At 40.9% G+C, this 19,840-nt stretch overlaps 1 protein-coding gene across 1 annotated transcript in view; it reads left to right on the forward strand.

Annotated features, from left to right (window-relative positions):
• Positions 1 to 19,840, forward strand: part of LOC135203224 (RNA-binding protein 26-like) — a gene marked incomplete in the record, with an annotated part of 231,575 nt that overhangs the window by 45,022 nt on the left and 166,713 nt on the right. Inside the window, 2 exon segments of the mRNA XM_064232984.1 lie at positions 4,549 to 4,707; positions 7,677 to 7,889. Coding sequence (XP_064089054.1) covers positions 4,549 to 4,707; positions 7,677 to 7,889 — 372 coding nt within the window.

Genomic DNA, 19,840 nt, shown 5'->3' on the forward strand with positions numbered 1-19,840 from the left:
CTCTCTCTCGCCCTCTCTCTCTCTCTCTCTCTCTCTCTCTCTCTCTGCCATTCAATGTTTCTCTCTCTCTGCTATCAGCTGTAGGTATATATTTTTAATGGTAAAATGTTTAAGATGACTTTGAAATTATATAACCCTCTTACGCTGAAGCGGTAAAAAAAAAATGTCAAAAAAAAATTGTCTCCCGTGTGCTGGAGGTGTTTCAGAGCGAGCGTGGAAGCGGAAAAAATATTATTTTCAAAAAATCACAGCGCGCTTAGTTTTCAAGATTAAGAGTTCATTTTTGGCTCCTTTTTTTTGTCATTGGCTGAAGTTTAGTATGCAACCATCAGAAAATTAAAAAAATTATCATTATCATATATACTAATGCGATATATGATAGCGCAAAAAACGAAATTTTCATATATAATTGTATTCAAATCGCGCTGTGCGCAAAACGGTTAAAGGTAACAAGTTACTTTTTTTTGTAATGTACACTAAATTGCGATCATTTTGGTATATAACACATTGTAAAACGATAAAGCAACACAGAGAAAATATTATCACAAAATAATGCATGAATTCGTAACGCGCGGACATAAACAAATATTTTTTTTTTTTTTTTTTTTTTTTTTCAAAAATTCACCATAAATCTAAATATATCCTAGAGACTTCCAATTTCTTTCAAAATGAAGACAAATGATTGAATATTACTAAACTGTAAGAGTATTAGCTTACAATTGCAGTTTTTGACCATATCTGACGAGTTAAAGTTTGACCGAAAATGTCGAATTTTTTTATATATATATTTTTTATATGCAATTATTTCAGAAATAAGAAAAGCTACAACCTTCAAATACTTTTCGTTTTATTCTACATGAATTGCGCACATTTTCATATATAAAACTCTATGAAATGCCTAATATGAAACGGAGCAAATATTCCGAGAATGGTACGTACGCATTTCGGAGATTTGTGGCGGAGAATCCGAGAGCGGAGGGAAGGAAAGATGTTTTTTTTAAATTCACCATAATCTAAACTATTTGCTAGAGACTTAGAATTTATTTCAAGATGAAGATAATGACTGAATATTACTAGACTGTAAGAGTTTTAGCTTACAATTGCATTTTTCGACCATTTCGGTAGAGTCAAAGTTGACCGAACGTGGTTTTTTTTTTCTATTTATCGTGATTTATATGCAAATATTTCAAAAAATGAGAAAAGCTACAACCTTCAATTATTTTTTGTTGTATCTACATGAAATTGCACACATTTTCATATATAAAACTTTATGTAATGGCTAATTAAAATGGTGCAAACATTACCACAATCGCACGTATGATTTTTTCGAAGAGTTACCGTGCGGACGTAAAGAAAATGTTTTTTTTTTTCATAAATTCACCATAAATCGAAATATTGTGCTAGAGACTTCCAATTTGTTGCAAAATGAAGGTATATGCTTGAATATTACTATAATATAAGCGTTTTAGCTTACAATTGCGTTTTTCGACCATTTCGGTAGAGTCAAAGTTGACCGAAGGTAGAAATTTTGGCAATTATCGTTATTTATATAAAATATCTCAAAACTGATAAAAGCTACAACCATGGGTTGTTTTTTAGTTGTATTGTGCATGAAATTGCGCACATTTCCATATATCAAACTTTATATAACGGCTAATTTTAAAATGGTGCAAACATTACCACAATCGCATGTATGATTTTTTTCGGAAGAGTTACCGCGCGGACGTAAGGAAAAAGTTTTTTCATAAATTCACCATAAATCGAAATATTGTGCTAGAGACTTCCAATTAGTTGCAAAATTAAGGTAAATTGATTAAATATTACTAAAATATAGAGTTTTAGCTTACAATTGCGTTTTTCGACCATTTCGGTAGAGTCAAAAGTTGACCGAAGGTTGAAATTTTGGCACTTATCGTTATTTATATGAAAATATCTCAAAACTGATAAAAGCTACAATCATGAGTATTTTATTGTTGTATTCTACATAAAAATGCACACATTTTCATATATAATACTTCATGTAACGGCTAATTTACAATGGTACAAAAATTATGTCAAAGTGACTAAATAATTTCCGAGATGTGTCACAGATATTTTCTAGTGCGGCAAGAAAGAAATTGGCTCTTGCGCGCCTGTGTAACGATTGTAAACAAAACAACACCTTGATCCGTGAACTCCCAGCATCCCCCAAGGCGAGTGATTCAAAAGTTTAGGCTGGTAGGCCTATAAGTATTCCGCCCGCAAATTAAAAAAAAAAAACTTTTGTAAGTCTACGTAAAATACGTCCAGTCGGCACACGGGAGACAAAAAATGTTGACGTAAAATATGTCCAGTCGGCGTAAGAGGGTTAACAATAAAACCTCAAAGATTAATAGAGTAATAGTTTAGTAATTTTAGGTATATTTGAAGTAGGATGTTATTTAAGGTATACATTTGGTGTCTGAACTTTCAAGATAGGCAGTTATAAAAATTTTTAGTGGTGGTTTTAATTATTCACGGGGGTGTCTGGTACACATCCCCGCGAATACGGGGAAACACTGTATAACTTAGAAAGACATCATAGAACTATCAAATGTAGCTCATTTTAAAAATTTTGTTTCATTTTATTCTTATATTTTTTTCCCTGATTTATAGGAATTATTTTTTTACCATGATGAAAAAATTCATATCTAGCTAAAAAAATTACTTTTAGAAAAAAAAAACAAAAAAAACTTCATTTGTATTGGAGGTCTACATGTGGTAGTAATCCCAGAATTTGAAAAATGGTTATTTTCGCGATAAATCGCACTGGCGTCACAAAACTGAAGGTCAAAGGTGAAATCATTTACGGTTTGGTGACCTTGTCCCGTATCATTACAATTTTCCTTTTTAGTATTTTGTATAGAATACAGTGTTCAGCTCTCTGGTCTGTTTTGTTTAACAACAAAATAATTATGAAATTAGCATATCCAAATTTGATGCAAATGTGGATAACTCAACATTTAGTTAAAGATAATTAAACCAGGTCATAGAGCTAATAACCTGTACTGATACATGAACTATGAGAATATTAATTCAGATTCTGTTTAAATGTGTTAAATTGAATACTTTTGTTTTATGATGAAGGCCTAGGCAGAAAGTGCATAAGACAAGAGAAAAAAGGGAACCCCTTGTAACTCTCCCTACTACAGGCAGTCCCCCGGTTGTTTTGGGCGCAGCTCTGTTATGACAGCTTGATGATAAGCAAAAACCACCGATAAACGAAAATCAACAATCTTTGGCGCATAACTGTATTTTGGCACCGATAACTGGTTAACGACGCCTCTGTTAGGTATGTAATGGTGTTACTACTCTATTATCAGCGCTGAAAACCAGAAATGCGCAGCTGATTTCCAGCGATCTCCGGCGCCAGAGAAGCGTCATAGAACCAGATCGCCGATAACAGAGGCTGCTTATAACCAGGGACTGCCTGTTCAGGGGGTAATCTGATTTTAAAGCATAATTGATGATGATGATGATTGTCTTGCAAAATATTGGTATCCTTGATTTTTTTAGTCTTATGAATATATTCTATTTGTGCAGTGTCGTGAAAGTAGGCATTGTGATGAAAAGAGAACTGCTTACACCAAAGTCCCCATAGCATATGCAGTCCATCCTAACCTTTATTTTGATTGCACAGGGTTAATACTCTCTTTTCCTAAGGTAAGGAGACTTTGAGGTTGTTAGAAGTACATTATGTGGGGCTTTGAGGGTGCAATTTCGTAATGGCCTGTCATGAGTTGTTGTAAGAACTTTGATAATCTCATCTTTGTCTTGGAATTTATAAATTTACAGCTTTTATCGAATATATTCTTCCCTTAGTTTTATTACTCTTGTTTTTTTCATTAAAGCTTTTTCTTTTTAATTGTACTTTGAATTTTTTTCCATCCTTTGTTTACAGTGGTTTCCCCGTATTCACAGGGGATGCGTATCAGACCCCCCCTCCCCCCGGGCAAATGTTTAGAATCTGCGAAGAGTTGGAACCCCTATAAAAATGCTGAAAATGGCCTATTTTGGTTGGTAAAACTCAAGAAAAAAAAACGACTAAAAATTTATATTAAATATTTTTAAATATCTTTTTAAATAGTCACATTGGAATGCATTTTATGATGAAATTGATAAAAAACCAGGAATTTGTGGACCTTTCTCATGGAAAAATACTGCAAATGGGCGAGATTCCCACAATTAATGGGCAGATAAAGTCCAGACAGAAATCCACGAATAAGGATAATGCAAATATGGGGGCCCACTGTGGTGGCAATTTAGCCATAGGATTTCACATCTTTGTCAGTATATATTCAGATGCCTGTATTAGGTGTGAATTATTATAAGTAGAACATATTCATGGTTGTATTTGTTCATCAGTATAGTAGGTACAATAAAGTAAAGAGCTAAGTATTTTAGGGTACTTTAGTGTATATATTGTAGTCGAAAGAAGTAGGGTACTTGGTAGTCTAAAGAGGTTGGGCTTCAAAATATAATTAAAGTACTTGAAAGGAATTTTTACTTTATTGTTTTTAACTGTTTCAGATGAGAAGCGTGATAGTCCTTTGCATAATTCTCCATCCACTGATGTGAGGGTTGAACCACGGTCTGAAAGTAATACGGTCATTCAAAGTGTTGTTGCTAAACATCCTGACTTTCAGACTCCTGTTTCTGCAAAGAAGCAAAGATGTAGAGATTATGATGGTGAGTATATGAATGTTGTTCACACCGCAAGTTTTGTAAGGAATATTTTTGTGTGAAAATTCATTTCTTGCCCTAGAAATTCAGTAGCCTTAAGGATGGATGCCTAACTTTCATGAATGTTGTACTTATATTACTTTATAATTTGTAAGAAATTTATTCTTGTTTAGAAGGATGGATCTTGAAGTTATGAGAGAGGGGATCTTTGTGAAGTTGGCACCTTCCAAAATAGATTATTTTTTTGTTCATAGTTCTTGAAGAATTGGCTATTTATTGAGAGGATAGAACAGCATTATGTCATTTACATAGGTCATAAATATGACTGAAATTTAAGCTTTCAGGGTGTTGTTGAAAGTGTTAATTGATTCGAGAGGTTACTTTTTGAGGTGAAACTTCCCCTCTATCATTAGCTTTATCTGCGGATACTTGGCGTGGGTTCAACAAATATTAAAATTGGATCCCTTGTTAACGAACACACCTGAGACATAATTACCGCCCTCTTTGGAGGTGGTATTTATACCAAGAGATCCATCCATAGGTAAGCTAATTTAGGTCACCCCCCCTGATAATCTTCCTTTAATCTTCTTGAGCGTTGGTTGACTGAAAATCTTGTCGATCACATCTGAATCCCATGCTCCTTTTAAGATGTTCATTACCTGCCTCTCTTTTATTAAGGCAGATTCCATCATTTGACTCTTGTACCTGCAGTTGCTGCTATAAATTATATGTGACAAATTCCAGTTTATTCTATGGTTATGTTCATTTATATGGAATTTTTATTTTATTGTTGGGGGTTATCTCTGATCTTGTCTGTAGGGGTGGTAGAAAATTGCATTTGCTTTGTAAATTGCTTCCTCAATTATATGGTCAGGATACATTAAAGACAAAAGTTGCTTACGAATTAGTTCAAATTCTTTTTCCAGGAAATCTGGGGAACAAATTTGTAAGGCTCTTGAGAACAGGTTGCTGGCTACACCTATCTTGATAGCAAGGTCGTGATAGCTAAAGTAGTGAATGTATGAAAGTGAGAACGTTGGTTTTCTGCATATGGATCATGACATTGCTATCAAGATAGGATGTAGCCAGCAACCTGTTCTTAAGAACCTTACGAATTTGTTCCCCAGATTTCCTGGAAAAAGAATTTGAACTAATTCGTAAGCAACTTAAGTCTTTAAAGTATCCTGATCATATAATTGAGATAGCACTTCACATAGCAAACATAATTTTCTACCGACCCCCTAAAGACAAGACCAGAGATACCCCCAACAATAAAATAAAAATTCCACACATGGACATGATTTAGATGGTGACTCAGACCCTTGGAAAATCTAACCCTTTTGCATTTACTTATCCAAACACCTTAGCCAAATCCCTGATTAACAGCCAACAAAAGACATCCCCCAAGGACACAGGGATTTATGAAATCCCATGCCAGGACTGTGACCAATCTTACATCGGATTTACAGGAAAATCACTTCCCCAGAGATTAATACAACACAAACGGTCAGTTAGGTATGGACAACAGAACTCTGCTATTTTCAACCATATAAATGAACATAACCTTAGAATAAACTGGAATTTGTCACATATAATTTATAGCAGCAACTGCCGGTACAAGAGTCAAATGATGGAATCGGCCTTAATAAAAGAGAGGCAGGTAATGACATCTTAAAAGGAGCATGGATTCAGATGTGATCGACACGATTTTTATTTTATTTCAACCAACGCTAAAGAAGTTTAAAAGAAGATTATCAGGGGGGGGTAAGCAAAATTTGGCTTACCTCCGTTGGATGGACCTCTTGGTGTAAATACCACCTTTTCTGTAAACTTTTCTCATTCATCTACCTGAAGAGGGAGACAGCAGTCTGAAATATAGGCTCCTTTTTATTAGGTGGAATTCTGTTGTAACAACATTTTTTTAACCAATATCTATTATATATATATAATATTATATATATGATATATCATATATCTATATATATATATAAGATATATATATATATATATATATATATATAATATTAAATATTATATATTATAATATATATAAATATATAATATATATTATAATGATAATATATATATAATATATATATATATAAATATATATATAGATATATATATATATATATATATATATATATATATAACTATATATATATATGATATACACACACACACACACACAGTGGACCCCCAGTATTTGTGTTCTCCAGATTCACGGACTCTCACATTCTCTGATTTCTCTCTGGAACGTTTCCCCGCATTATTCACTGAAAATTCGCCTATTTGCAGTATCTTTCTATGAGAAATATCCAGAATTCCCCTTTTTTATCAATTTCATCATAAAATACACTTTTTGTTATTAAACTATTAAAAAAACCAGATATAAAATTTTATTTGGTTTTTCATAAGTTTCAACTAACAAATAGGAAGGGGTTTTCCAACTATTCACGGGGGTCTGGTACGCGTCCCCTCGTGAATACGGGGGACCACTATATGATATATATATATTATATATAATATATATATCTATATATAATTATATATATATATATATATATAATAGAATATATATATATATATAATATATATATAGATATATATATATATATATATATATATATATATATATATATAGTATATATATATATATATATATATATTATATTATAAGATATATATATATATAATATATATATAATATATATATATATATATAGTATATATATTTATATATTATATATATATTATATATAAAATATATAAATATATATATATATATATATATATATATATATATATATATTATATATATATATATATATATATATATATATGTATATGCATGCATGCATTATTAGCAAGGTTTGTTTTGACCTGACCTTTGTAAGGCTATTAATCATGTTTTAGGGCATTTAGATACTAATTTTTATTGTTATTTCAACATCAACTTTTTCACATTTTAACAGAAAAAGGTTATTGTATGCGGAGGTGATATAACTTGTGTCCATATGACCATGGCTCTGACCCAGTAGTACTTGAGGGAATTGGAGGAGTGATGGATTTTCCACCACCTCCTGTGCCTGGTGGAGGTCTTGGCTCTACAGGATATTCTCCAGCCTCTGATGCATCTCAGGGAGTGCCGAATCCTAGACAGCCACCCATGCGACACATGCAGTACGGTAAGATGCCTGGTTAGTGTTAGCTTCCTTTTCTTTATTGAAACATTTTCCATATTTTTTATCTAAATTTTATAGGAAATAAAAGTATTTGTTAGGACTTCATTGCACATTAACGCCACACTGTAAAGGGTGCACTGAACTGTGTTCTGCAGACATCTGTATCTGATATACAAACTAGTACTTCCCCTTTTCATCTTAGTGGTATGCTTCTCAGATCTCCTGGCTAGTCTTGTGGCTTAAAGAATACCTGTAAAGTATTTGAAGGCTGGAATATGAAGAATTGAATGGTTTGGTTAAATATAAGCAGAAATTTTGTCTTGATAGAGAAAATGTAGAATTATAGGAAGTAAGACTATGCTAGCCAATATGAGGATAGGTTAATTGAGGATTTTATGATAGTTAACCCTGGGGAGCTGGGGTGGTCTTAAAGTCGATCAGTTGTAACTTGCATAGGCCGTAAGTCCAAAAAAAAAAAAAAAAAAAAACAAGAAGAAAAAAAAAAAGCTTGCTCGAGTCAGTGTTCAGTGCGCTTAGTGAGATGATAGAGAGAGAGGAGAGAAAAGAAGGGCTCTGCTTCCCATTAACTTATCAGCTTGGTTGGGATGATTGTTCTCCCATTTCTTAAATTTACACTTGACCTGCCCAAATCACTTTTATTTTTTGTTACGGTAAAATACCTATCTAGTGACAATTGTTTTTTACGATTGTTTTACTACTGTAAAAGTAACTCAGCTCTGTAATAAACAAACAGGCACAGCTTTCAGCTTCTGCTTGCCTTTGATTGTTTGTTTAAACGGCATCCATGTGAAAAGTTACTTGTATCTCTTTCCTTTTCTTGCATTCTTGACCTATTAATTATTTGTTTGCAAAATCTCATGGTTGTTTCAAAAGTCTGCCTTTTGCCAACAGTAAGTTGATGTATTGTGGCATAATTAATCTCTTTCGTGTACTTACGATTCAAGTGAAAACATGCTGATTACTCTCTCTCTCTCTCTCTCTCCCTCTCTCTCTCGTCCTCCTCTCATCCTCTCTCTCCTCTCTCTCTTCTCTCTCTCTCTCTCTATATGGGAAAGACAAAAAACAAGGAAAAATATATGAGAAATATAGTAACACAGATGTGAACTAATAGCGGTAGAATTTGAATCTGAAAAATTGATGAACATAGTAATATATAGACCTCCTAATACTAAAGAGTTTGACTTAATAATAGAAAAAATTGGATGATATATGTAGAAATCACAAGGACTTGGACTATTCTCCTATCTGGTGACTTCAACTTTCCTTTCGTAGAATGGAAAGAACGAATAGGAGATTGTGGTTGTACTTATACATATAAAAAAGAGAGTAATAGTAGTGCAGAAGATAAGAGGCAATTTGAAAAGCTATTAGATATGCTACTAGAATACAACATTCAACAAATAAATCACCTGCCAACAAGAAAGGGAAAATACTTTCGACCTAGTATTTGTGAACGAGATGAATTATGTTAAAGAAATAATAGTTTATAATGCGAATATTCAGACCATAATGTCATAGAATTAACAGTTCATTCCAAAGCAAGTGAAAATAGAGATAAGCAAGAAATGAAAAAGTGGGAAGGATATGGAAAATACAACTTCTACAGAAAAAATATAAAATGGTCAGAAATTAATGAAGAATTAAACAAAGATTGGGATAACATTTTCGTAAGTGATGACATAGGGTAAATACGGAGATATTATATAAAATATTGGAGAAAATAGTGGAAAAATATATACCGAAGAAGAAAAGTAAACATCAGTCATGCATACCAAGAGACAGAAGGATCTTGTTCCAGAAAATCAGAAAGTGGAAAAAAAGGCTTTGCAAAAGAAAAAAATGCATGGAAAGTTATAGAACTAAAAAGTAAGATAGAAAATGCAGAACAAAAAGATTATACAATCAAAAGAAAATGAAAAAACGGGACTTGGAAGAAAAAACCCTATTAAATATCAAGCAAAACCCCAAGCATATTATACTCATATGCGAAGAAGATGAATAAAAGAAGAATAGAAATAGGCCCTCTGAGAATTGAAGGGAGATTAACGAATGAAAAAAAGGAAATTTGCAACATACTGGCAGAACGATATAAGAGAGAATTCACCCCTAGAATAGATAATGAAGATAATGATATAGAAGTAAGGGATGAAAATAGTGAATATTAGCTGACATAGATATTAATGAAGCTGATATTGTGCAGGCTATTAATGAAATTAAAAATGGAGCTGCTGCAGGGCCTGATGGAATTCCTGCTATTTTGTTAAAGAAAGTAGTTCATTCTATCGCAAAGCCACTTGCAATATTATTAAGACAAAGTGTAGATACAGGCAAGATTTATGATGAGCACAATTAGCATATATACCCCTACTTTCAAAAGTGGATCAAGACTAGAGGCAAGTAATTATAGGCCTGTGAGTCTAACATCACATATTATGAAAGTGTATGAAAGGGTAATGAAGAAAAATATTATGAAACATTTAATAAAAAATAATTTGTTTAATAAGGACAACATGGTTTCGTACCCGGAAAAAGTACACAAACCAACTGTTAGTCCACCGTGAGAACATATTCAAAAATATGAAAAGCGGAAATGAAACAGATGTGGTTTATTTAGACTTTGCAAAAGCTTTTGATAAAGTAGACCATAATATATTAGCGAAGAAATTAGAAACACAATATCGTGGATAAAGTAGGAAGATGGTTAAAAGAATTTTTACACAACAGAAAACAGATAGTTATTCAAACGACGAGAAATCGGATGAAGTCAAGGTAATATCCGGTGGTGCGCAAGGTACGGTGTTAGCTGCAATACTGTTTGTTATTATGATTGAAGACATAGACAATAATGTGAAGGATTCGGTAGTGAGTAGTTTCGCAGATGACACAAGAATAAGTAGAGAAATTACTTGTGATGAAGATAGGAACGCTCTACAAAGAGACCTTAACAAAGTATATGATTGGGCAGAGGTAAATAGGATGGTATTTAACTCTGATAAATTTGAATCAATAAATTATGGAGACAGAGAAAGAAAGCTATATGCATATAAGGGACCTAATAATGAGACCATCACAAATAAGGAAGCAGTTAAAGACCTTGGTGTGATGATGAATAGGAACATGTTATGCAATGATCAAATAGCAACTCGTATGGCAAAATGTAAAGCAAAAATGGGAATGTTGTTACGGCACTTCAAAACAAGGAAAAGCTGGAAACCATCATGAATTGTTATGTGGCTTTATAAAAAACATATGTTCGTAGTCCACTTGAATATTGCAATATGATATGGTACCCACACTATCAAAAGGATATTGCACAAATAGAGAGTGTACAAAGGTCCTTTACAGCTAGAATAGAAGAAGTTAAGGACCTAGACTATTGGGAAAGACTACAATTTTCTTATTATATGTCTAGAAAGGAGAAGAGAACGCTACATGATAATTCAGGCATGGAAACAGATGAAGGAATAGCAGAAAATATCATGGAACTAAAAATATCAGAAAGAGCAAGCAGAGGTAGATTAATAGTGCCCAAAACTATACCAGGAAAAATAAGGAAAGCACACAGGACATTAATCCACTACGCACCAGCATCGATAATGCAGCGTCTATTCAATGCGTTGCCAGCTCATCTGAGGAATATATCAGGAGTGAGCGTAGATGTGTTTAAGAATAAGCTCGACAAATATCTAAACTGCATCCCAGACCATCCAAGATTGGAAGATGCAAAATATACCGGAAGATGTACTAGCAACTCTCTGGTAGACATTAGAGGTGCCTCACACTGAGGGACCTGGGGCAACCCGACAAGATGTAAGGTCTGTAAGGTAAGGTAAGGTCTCTCTCTCTCTCTCTCTCTCTCAGACACACACACTATCAATTCCTTTGATTATCCTTGTATCTAATATGTGAAATTGATTTGTTCCGATACGTAATACAAACCATCGGTCCTTTAACAATAGGAAGTAGCTAGCGGCAGCTGGAACGGTCGTAAGCTTCGAACAAGGGAAAAGGGGAGAACGGTAGTTAACTGCTTGTCCGAACAGTCGCGCGCTGCGCGACTGGGAGGTAAACAAATCACTTTTGCTTTCGGCCGCGGGTGTGAAGGACGTGTTCGTCATCGCTCTCTGCCCGCTTCATCGTCGTATGCTTTGTTTATATTGTGTTTTCTACTAATGGTTTGTTTGACTTGAAAATGAAACTGTAAGTACACTGTTTTCATTTTCATTACTTAATTATGAACCAACATGGAGTTATCGCCGTAGATGCGGCGATTTCCTCTCTTTTCATGAATTGAACCCTTGAATTATGTCTCGGTGCCGAGGGCGGGCGCGCTCGCGCCGAGTCATGTATTTTGGGCGAAAGTGTGTAATTGAAAAATGTAAGTACTCTTTTCATTATATTTTTGCCCTGGGCGTTCGTTACCGAGAGTGTGATTGCGCTCGGCACGAGCCTTTTAATTTTGTATAATAGAATGCAATGAAAGTGGATTCGCAATTGCAATATTCTTTTCATTTTCATTTATTTATTTGCATGAAATTTAATTTGGATCAATTTTCGTTCTTACCCGGGAATTGATCCTTACGTTTTTTTTATGTGAAAGTGAAATCGCAAGTGCAGTATTCGGTTTCATTTTCATATATATTTTATGATAGCATCATATTATTGGATCAAGTTTCCGTTCTTACCCGGGAATTGATCTTTTCCCCTTAAGTTCTATGAAGTGAATCGCAAGGGCAGTATTCTGTTTCATTTTCATATTACTTTTCACTGCTGTGCGGGGGGTAGGGGAAGCGAAGGTCTGCCAGGAAGTCGTCGGAAAGCTCTCCCGCGACTCCCTTGGTATCCGATTCTTCGTCTTCCTTCCTGCCCCCCGCTCAGCTTCTTCGTTGTATTTTGTATTTGGGGTCTTCCTTGCGTTCGGGATGGGGCATGTCTTCCCCCCGTGCGTGAGGGAACCCCTCTTACTAATCTATCTATGTTACCGCAGGTGCTACATCCGTGGGAACGACCTTGGACAGGTATGGACCACCGCGGCGGCAGGGCGTGCCTAGCATCCACGGGCTGCTGCAGCGTCTAGCGAGGTCTGGGGCGGTCTCCACTACTACCACGGCCGCTTATGCTGCTTCCCCCCCTCCTGGTCTACACTCCCCATGCTGTGTCGATGACGCCGTCTGCCGCTATTAGGGCCACCGCCGTACCGAGGTGGGGTTGCCGCCGCCGCCTGTTTTCTTCGTGTTGCCTGCCCCAGACTTCCGCTGTTCCAGCAGCTCGCCCCTGGACCGGCCGCCAGGACCCAGGTTCCGCTGGCTGCCGATGATTCTACGAGGCGATCGCTGGGCCTGCCGTACCTGCCGCTGATGTGATTCCCGCTGTTGGCTTGGCTGTCCCTTCTGGGTCTACCGCTCCTGAGCTGGTTGCTGTTCCTGTCGCTCCTGGTTCCCGAGCCTGTCCATGCTGGTCCTGCCCACGGTCTGTCTTTCCCAGTCCCAGGTCCTTCCGGACAGGTGCAGTCGGGCCGTGTTGCTTCGGCAATAGCCCCGGCTCCGGCCTGGATGGAGGACCTGACGACTGTCCTGCGTGAGCTGACGAGGAAGAGGAGAAGAGGAAGCTGTCATCTTCGTCTTCATCGTCTGCTGCTGCCTCTTCCCCTTCACTTCTAAGGCCCTAAGCCGAAGAAGGAAGAATTCTGCCTTCCCCCCTAAGAAGTCTCCTTCGGGAACTTCTAAGGGCCCGTCCCACCCCGGTGGGACGGGGGGTCCTTCTGCTGGTCCTCCTGCTCCTTCGGGACGCGGGGCCCGTCTCCCCTTCCAGTAAGGAAGAGATAGACGGGGACCAGAGGAGTATCGGTTAGCTCTGGTACTTCCTCGCCTGGTGCTAGCGGCGATGCCGCTACGCCAGGTTCCGGCTCGGTCTCTCAGTTCGCGAGAGATCCCGACGTGTACGTTCTCCCTCGGGAGACCGTGCAGCCAAGTTTCGGCGCCAGAGTTCGCTCGGCGCCAAGACGCGGCACGGAGCAGAAGGCTGGTGAGAGACGCTCAGGTGACTCTTGCCAGGCCAGCGGCCGCTCTTGCAGCGACCAGCTGGTAACCCGGGTTTTCCCCCCTAAGAAGGCGCCTTCGGGACCTTCTAAGGGCCCGTCTCGCTCCGGCGATTCGGGGAGCTCTTCTGCTGGTCCTCCTGCTCCCTCGGGAACAGGGCCCGTCTTTTCTTCTACCAAGGAGAAGAAGACGTGGGACCAGAGGAGTACCAGCTCGGCTGGCACTTCTCGCCTGGTTCTAGCGGTTTCTGCCGCTAAACCAGGATCCGCCTCGGCTTCTCGTTAGCGAGAAGTACCGAGTGGACGGTCTCCCGCGGGAGACCGTCCAGCCAAAGTCTTGACACCCGAGCTCGCTCGCTGCCAAGACCGAAGCGCGGAGCAGAAGACTGGCGAGTGTCGTGCAGACGACTCTCGCTAGGCCAGTGGACGCTCTCGCAGCGACCAGCTGGCTGCTCGGGTTGACGTGGACGGTCGCTGACCAGCCACGGGTTGAGGCGAGGAAGGGGTCCCCGCGGTCGTCATGGTACCAGCCACGGCTGGTTACCAGCGGCTCGACGCGCCGATGAGGACGCTCGCCGGTCTCACCGCGACAACGAGCCTAGCAGGTCACCTGACGCCGCTCCCATCGGGACCGGGCGGAGACGGTAACCAGCAACAGCTCGCTTGACGCTAGAGATCAGCGTCGACGTTCTCAGCCGAGCCTCTCGCCCCAGGCGAGCGGCAAGGCTAGGCCTGCTGCTCGATCGCCACCGCGGGTGGACGATCAGCAGCAGCCCTCCAAGCACGCTGGTCCTGCCAGCGAGCTAGGGGGGAGCGTCAGGTCTGCCTCTCCTGTACCTTCAACCTCCTCGGGCTACACCGGGAGGAGCGATTACTGGTACCTATGAGTGATCGCGAGAGGTGCGCCGCTCGCGATCCCGCTATGACGCCTTATGGACCAGGCACGGTTCTAGGACCGACCAGGACATACGCGCAAAGTAGCTGGAGGCGACCGTCAGGGGTCTGCCGCTGTTCCTCCTTCTGAAGGAGGAGTATCTCGGGATCTGTTCTTGTTGGAGGGACTGGACGGTCCTACTCCGCAAGACGCGGTTTACTCCCGAGATACAGAGGAATTTGCAGAAGTCATTAAGCTGATTCGTCAGCATAATGACCTTGCGGAAGGATTGCCGCTCCCACCGGCCAGAGAGCGTCTCTGCTCGAGTCGTTTGGGGCCCGAGAGGGAACCCAAACCGACGGTGGGTCTGCCGCGATCGGAGCTTGCCGATTCTGTCTCGAACCAGTCTCTCTCGTCTCCGGACAAGAAGGCTCTCTCAGTTCTGGCCGGTAGATCAAGCTACTTCCACCTCCTCTACTGCGACAGCGGCGTTTCTACGTGTCTTCGGACACCGTATTTAAATACTCCTTCGGTCCTCCTGAGAGTTTCGACCTCGACGAGGACTGGAATGAGTCGGAGGACGGTACGGCTCTCTCCTGTCAGGTGTCGATCAGCCCCACCCAGACGACGTTCACAGTGGGCGGCAGACCCTTACCTACAGTGACAGTTCGTAAACCCTCCGCGTGGGGGAAAAACGTTTTCTCCTGACGATTTTTTTTTTACGTTTTCCCAGAATCTGAGAGGACATCGCCGCAAGGCGATGGCTGCTGCTCCTCTTCTCCTACTGCTAGTTCCCACTGGGACAGGCCGAGCGAGTATCCAATTCCCTCCCCACCTTCCCTCTCTCCTTACGGCTACGAGGGAAAGGGGAGGGATCCTACAGAGATTTCTCTGTAGGATCCCCCGCCCCACGTTCGGGACTGCGCTACCGGGGGGACCTTCGGGTCCTACCTGACGTAAGCCCGCCCCGGTCGTTGAGGAGGAATCCTGCCCCATTCTCGATTTCTACGGGAATCGAGAGGACCACCAGCCGATATCGTTTGACGAATTCGGTGGGGGTTTCGCAGACTGCTTAGAATTCTAACTGGAAACTTTCCTAGCGCATTCAGTGTTCGAGTTTTTTTTACGATCTCCAAACACTACGCGAGACCACGGTCCGAAGTGAGCGAGACGAGAATCCCCGATATACACGATAATCGGGAACCTCGCCTATGCTCGAATTCCTGGAATTTCTAGCATTGGGAAGAAGACTGCTGCTGAAAGAACTATGTCGCAGTAGGCGACCAACCTGGAATAGAGAAGAGCGGACGGGAATATCCAGTTTGGCTTGAACTATCGTCTTAGTATTCTGTTCACCATTGAAGCTTTCCTTCGAGGAAGACTTCTCCTTCACTCTCTTTGATAGAGATCGAAGGTGGTCGATCTCCAATCCTTATTTGTTTTCTTGAAGGAAAGAATTTAGGATGGAGATCGTTGTTCAGAATCCTACAAATATACTACGTATATTAACCTCGCGACAATGATTCTACTAAGCAGTTGAATTGTCGAGGGGTAGGCGCATATCCTAGTTAATCTACGGATTGCGACTTATAAGGAGAAGTATTCTAATTGAACTGCAACTCGGGGTTGCCTGCAACCTCCCAGGAGTTTTCAGTTTCAATTTTATATACTTATGGTTTTTGTCACTGACAAACACCCATTTCAACTTTTATATAACTTATTGGTTTTGTCACGACGAAACACCATTTCAACGTTTTATATTTACCGAAATTCGTTTCGCCTAAATATAATTGCTCGAGCATATCTTTTATGCTCGGTAGTTCTAGCCGACGCATTCCTTCGTGGAATAATGGATTACCTGGCAACTCAGGATGACGAGTCAGCGAGAGATCAGGCTCAACTACTGCGTATTGAACTGCCTGATAGCAGCTCAGTATCAGCTGGGCCTCCGAGATGCACGGTTATGTATGTCTCTCTCTCCCCTGCTTTGATTGACTACCGAACCGTATCTCTGCCCAACAATCATGGACTTAGGTCTCTGATTAACGGGGATTCTCGCAATAATGAAGGACCATCTACTGCTGTGACGCTAGATTCCATCGCCTTCGACATTGTGAGAATTTTCAACAGAGATATCTCTTGGACTCTTTCATCTTTCTGTTTACCGCACGGTAACAGAAGTCTGTACAAGTCTCCCGCTGCATCGCACTGCGATAATGCGAATGATTTTGCAGACATCTGAGTTTGTCTTCAAAATATCTCGTATTCGTAGGTGTACAATTGTTCATTGTTCAACCCGAATTACCAGATGTGTCAGAAGACATCGCCTACTCTCCGACCTGACAGCTCTACTTCCAAATGTTCAGCCCATGAGAAGCAGTTCTTCAGGCGGCTTTCGCCCCTGTGTTTTCATTACTGAAGAACGCCCCCGCTTCATTGCAACTACGACTTCTCACCGGACAGCAATGAAATAGCGGTTAGCGTTTTCAGTCATTTGTAAGCACAGGTTATGAATCTTGAGAATCCCTCTCTCGATTCATCTGTGAAGACGTAGGTTGCATTCAATATCTACCTTCGGCTTCAACGGTACATAGTGTTGTTTCTCCTTAGCTGAGATTCAACAACCATGAGATGTTTTACCTTCAGGGACCTCGGTCTCTAGAAGGCAATTGACTTTCGCCTGTTGGGCACATGCCTTAAGAGAATCATCACCTCGCTGTTCGGCATTGGTGACAAACAAATACATTATTTGTTTGGTCTCTCGGCATAACCCTTTAAAGGCGAAGGTCACGTGACTTACTCGGATGCTTTGACAACTTGCCTCCTACCGAACGCAGTCAGTCGGCAGCTGTCAGAGCGCCCGAGTCAGTTACGAACTACGCTGTTGACTTAGTTCGGTTGTTACAGAGCAATCATTACTTCGTTTAATAGCTTGTCACAGTTACCCATACCATTGACACCCACCATGGAGTGTCGGTGTCCTATCCACTACCGAGAACTTCGCTGCATGGGGATAGGAGGATGCGGAGAGACTTCGTGGCAAACGGACAGACCAGTATGGGTACTGGACATCACCGAAGTAGAGAAGAGGGATAGGTCATGCGACTATTTCCTTCTTTTCCTCTGAGGAACTGCATGACTTCTCCTGCGAAGTCAAGCATCCAGGGGATGGGGATCCGTGACGCTCGATTTCGTACCGAACTTCGTAGCGAAGACTCAGAACCCTTCGGTCCCTGACGATTGGTTCGAGTCGTTCACAATCCCCTCCCTAATGGACTTCACCGCCTTCGATGCGAAGGAGATGCTGCCTTGTCCGCAAGAACTTCTCCGTGGCGCAGGTTACTGAAGGCAGGGGTCTGGTCCAACCAGACCACATGCCCTTCCTTCTACCTTCGGGATATTGCCCACAGGTCCTTGGATCTTTTTCCTTGGGACCCGTGGTGGCTGCTCAACACGTTGTGTAGCGAACCCAGACCCTCGCAGGCTGAACAGCATCGAGTCCTGGTGTGACCGTAAGAATGGATGAGTGAATGAGAGTGTGACTGGCTCCTCTTCCATCTTTTTCTTGCCCCTCTACCCTGTTGGTTAGAGTGGGGACACGGTCGTCACCCTGCTGGATAAGGACAAGATGCAGGTGAGCTACTCAACAGAGCCCATCCTATCCCTTTCACTAGGGTATAGGAGCGTATATCCACCCACTTCCTCCAACAAGGGGTGGGGGAGGAAGTGGATGCCAGCTTGAGACAACCCATACTTTATGTTGCCTCTTGCAAACAGGAACAAGTTCTTGCTTGCTGGTACGAAGAGATACGCTTGCCTCTCTCTTAGTACTCGGGCCAGAGGTTCTGACCATTGATCCTGCGGTGCACACCCCGATCAAGCGGACAGAGGCTTGGATCCCTCGCTCTTACGACCAGGGAGGCATTCCAGGGATGGACGAACACCAGTCTGTTCATCAAAAGACTCAGATTCCTCCCACCAAGAAGTGAGTCTTCCTATTGTTAAAGGACCGATGGTTTGTATTACGTATCGGAACAAATGACAATTTGTCGAAAATTGCATTTTTCCTAACTATACAAACCTGAGGTCCTTTACATATAGTCCCTCCTCATGCCACCCCTCACTCTGCGTATTTGCATGGGCCAAAAGCAAAAGTGATTTGTTTACCTCCCAGTCGGACAAGCAGTTAACTACCGTTCTCCCCTTGTTCGAAGCTTACGACCGTTCCAGCTGCCGCTAGCTACTTCCTATTGTTAAAGGACCTCAGGTTTGTATAGTTAGGAAAAATGCAATTTTCGACAAATTGTCATTTTGTTATCTACCTTTGCATACTGCAACTAATTCGGTTTCCTCAAAGGGTTTCTGTCTCCCTCCATCCCCCAGCCGGCATGGCACCATTTTCACCAAACAGTTTGTAAATCATACACAGAAAGAAAAAATTGTTCCGATGCTGTATACTTACCCCAAACTACTTTAATAAGAGAATCTTGGATGTCAATCTGGTACCAATCAGAAAAATCTGGTTATCCCTTCCACACCTAGCCAGGTAATTGCCCTGAGGGTCAAGTCAACGGCCATGGAACCCATGACCTATGACCTCAGTGTTTTCCTGATTGCTGACCCGTCTGCACTTGTCAGCTCGTCTTCCGTGTGTCTGCCCGATTCCCCCTTTGTGCAATTCCTTATGTGTTAGTGGTTCCCCACTCCCCTTGTGTGTGGTGTGTGTATGCCCTTCACTCATGGAGTCTGACTTCTCAACGGTGTTGCCCAGGCCCTTCAGAGGCCTTATCTTCTATGAAGATAGATGCCCCCACTCTTTGTGTAACTCGTGTTGAGGCAGGCCTTGCTTGCCGAAGTCCACGTGCCCAGAGTGTATGTCCTGGCCTACCTTCCAATGGACTTTGGCCTCAACCAAGAGGAAGAAGGAGGGCAAGTCTTCCGTTAAGTCGCGCTTGGAAGAGCCCTCACCGGCTAGTCCTGCTCCGTCGCCAGCTTTGCTTCCAAAGTCTTCCCTTGTTCCCT

The sequence above is a fragment of the Macrobrachium nipponense genome, chromosome 33 (assembly GCF_015104395.2).
Source record: "Macrobrachium nipponense isolate FS-2020 chromosome 33, ASM1510439v2, whole genome shotgun sequence".
NCBI lineage: Eukaryota > Metazoa > Arthropoda > Malacostraca > Decapoda > Palaemonidae > Macrobrachium > Macrobrachium nipponense.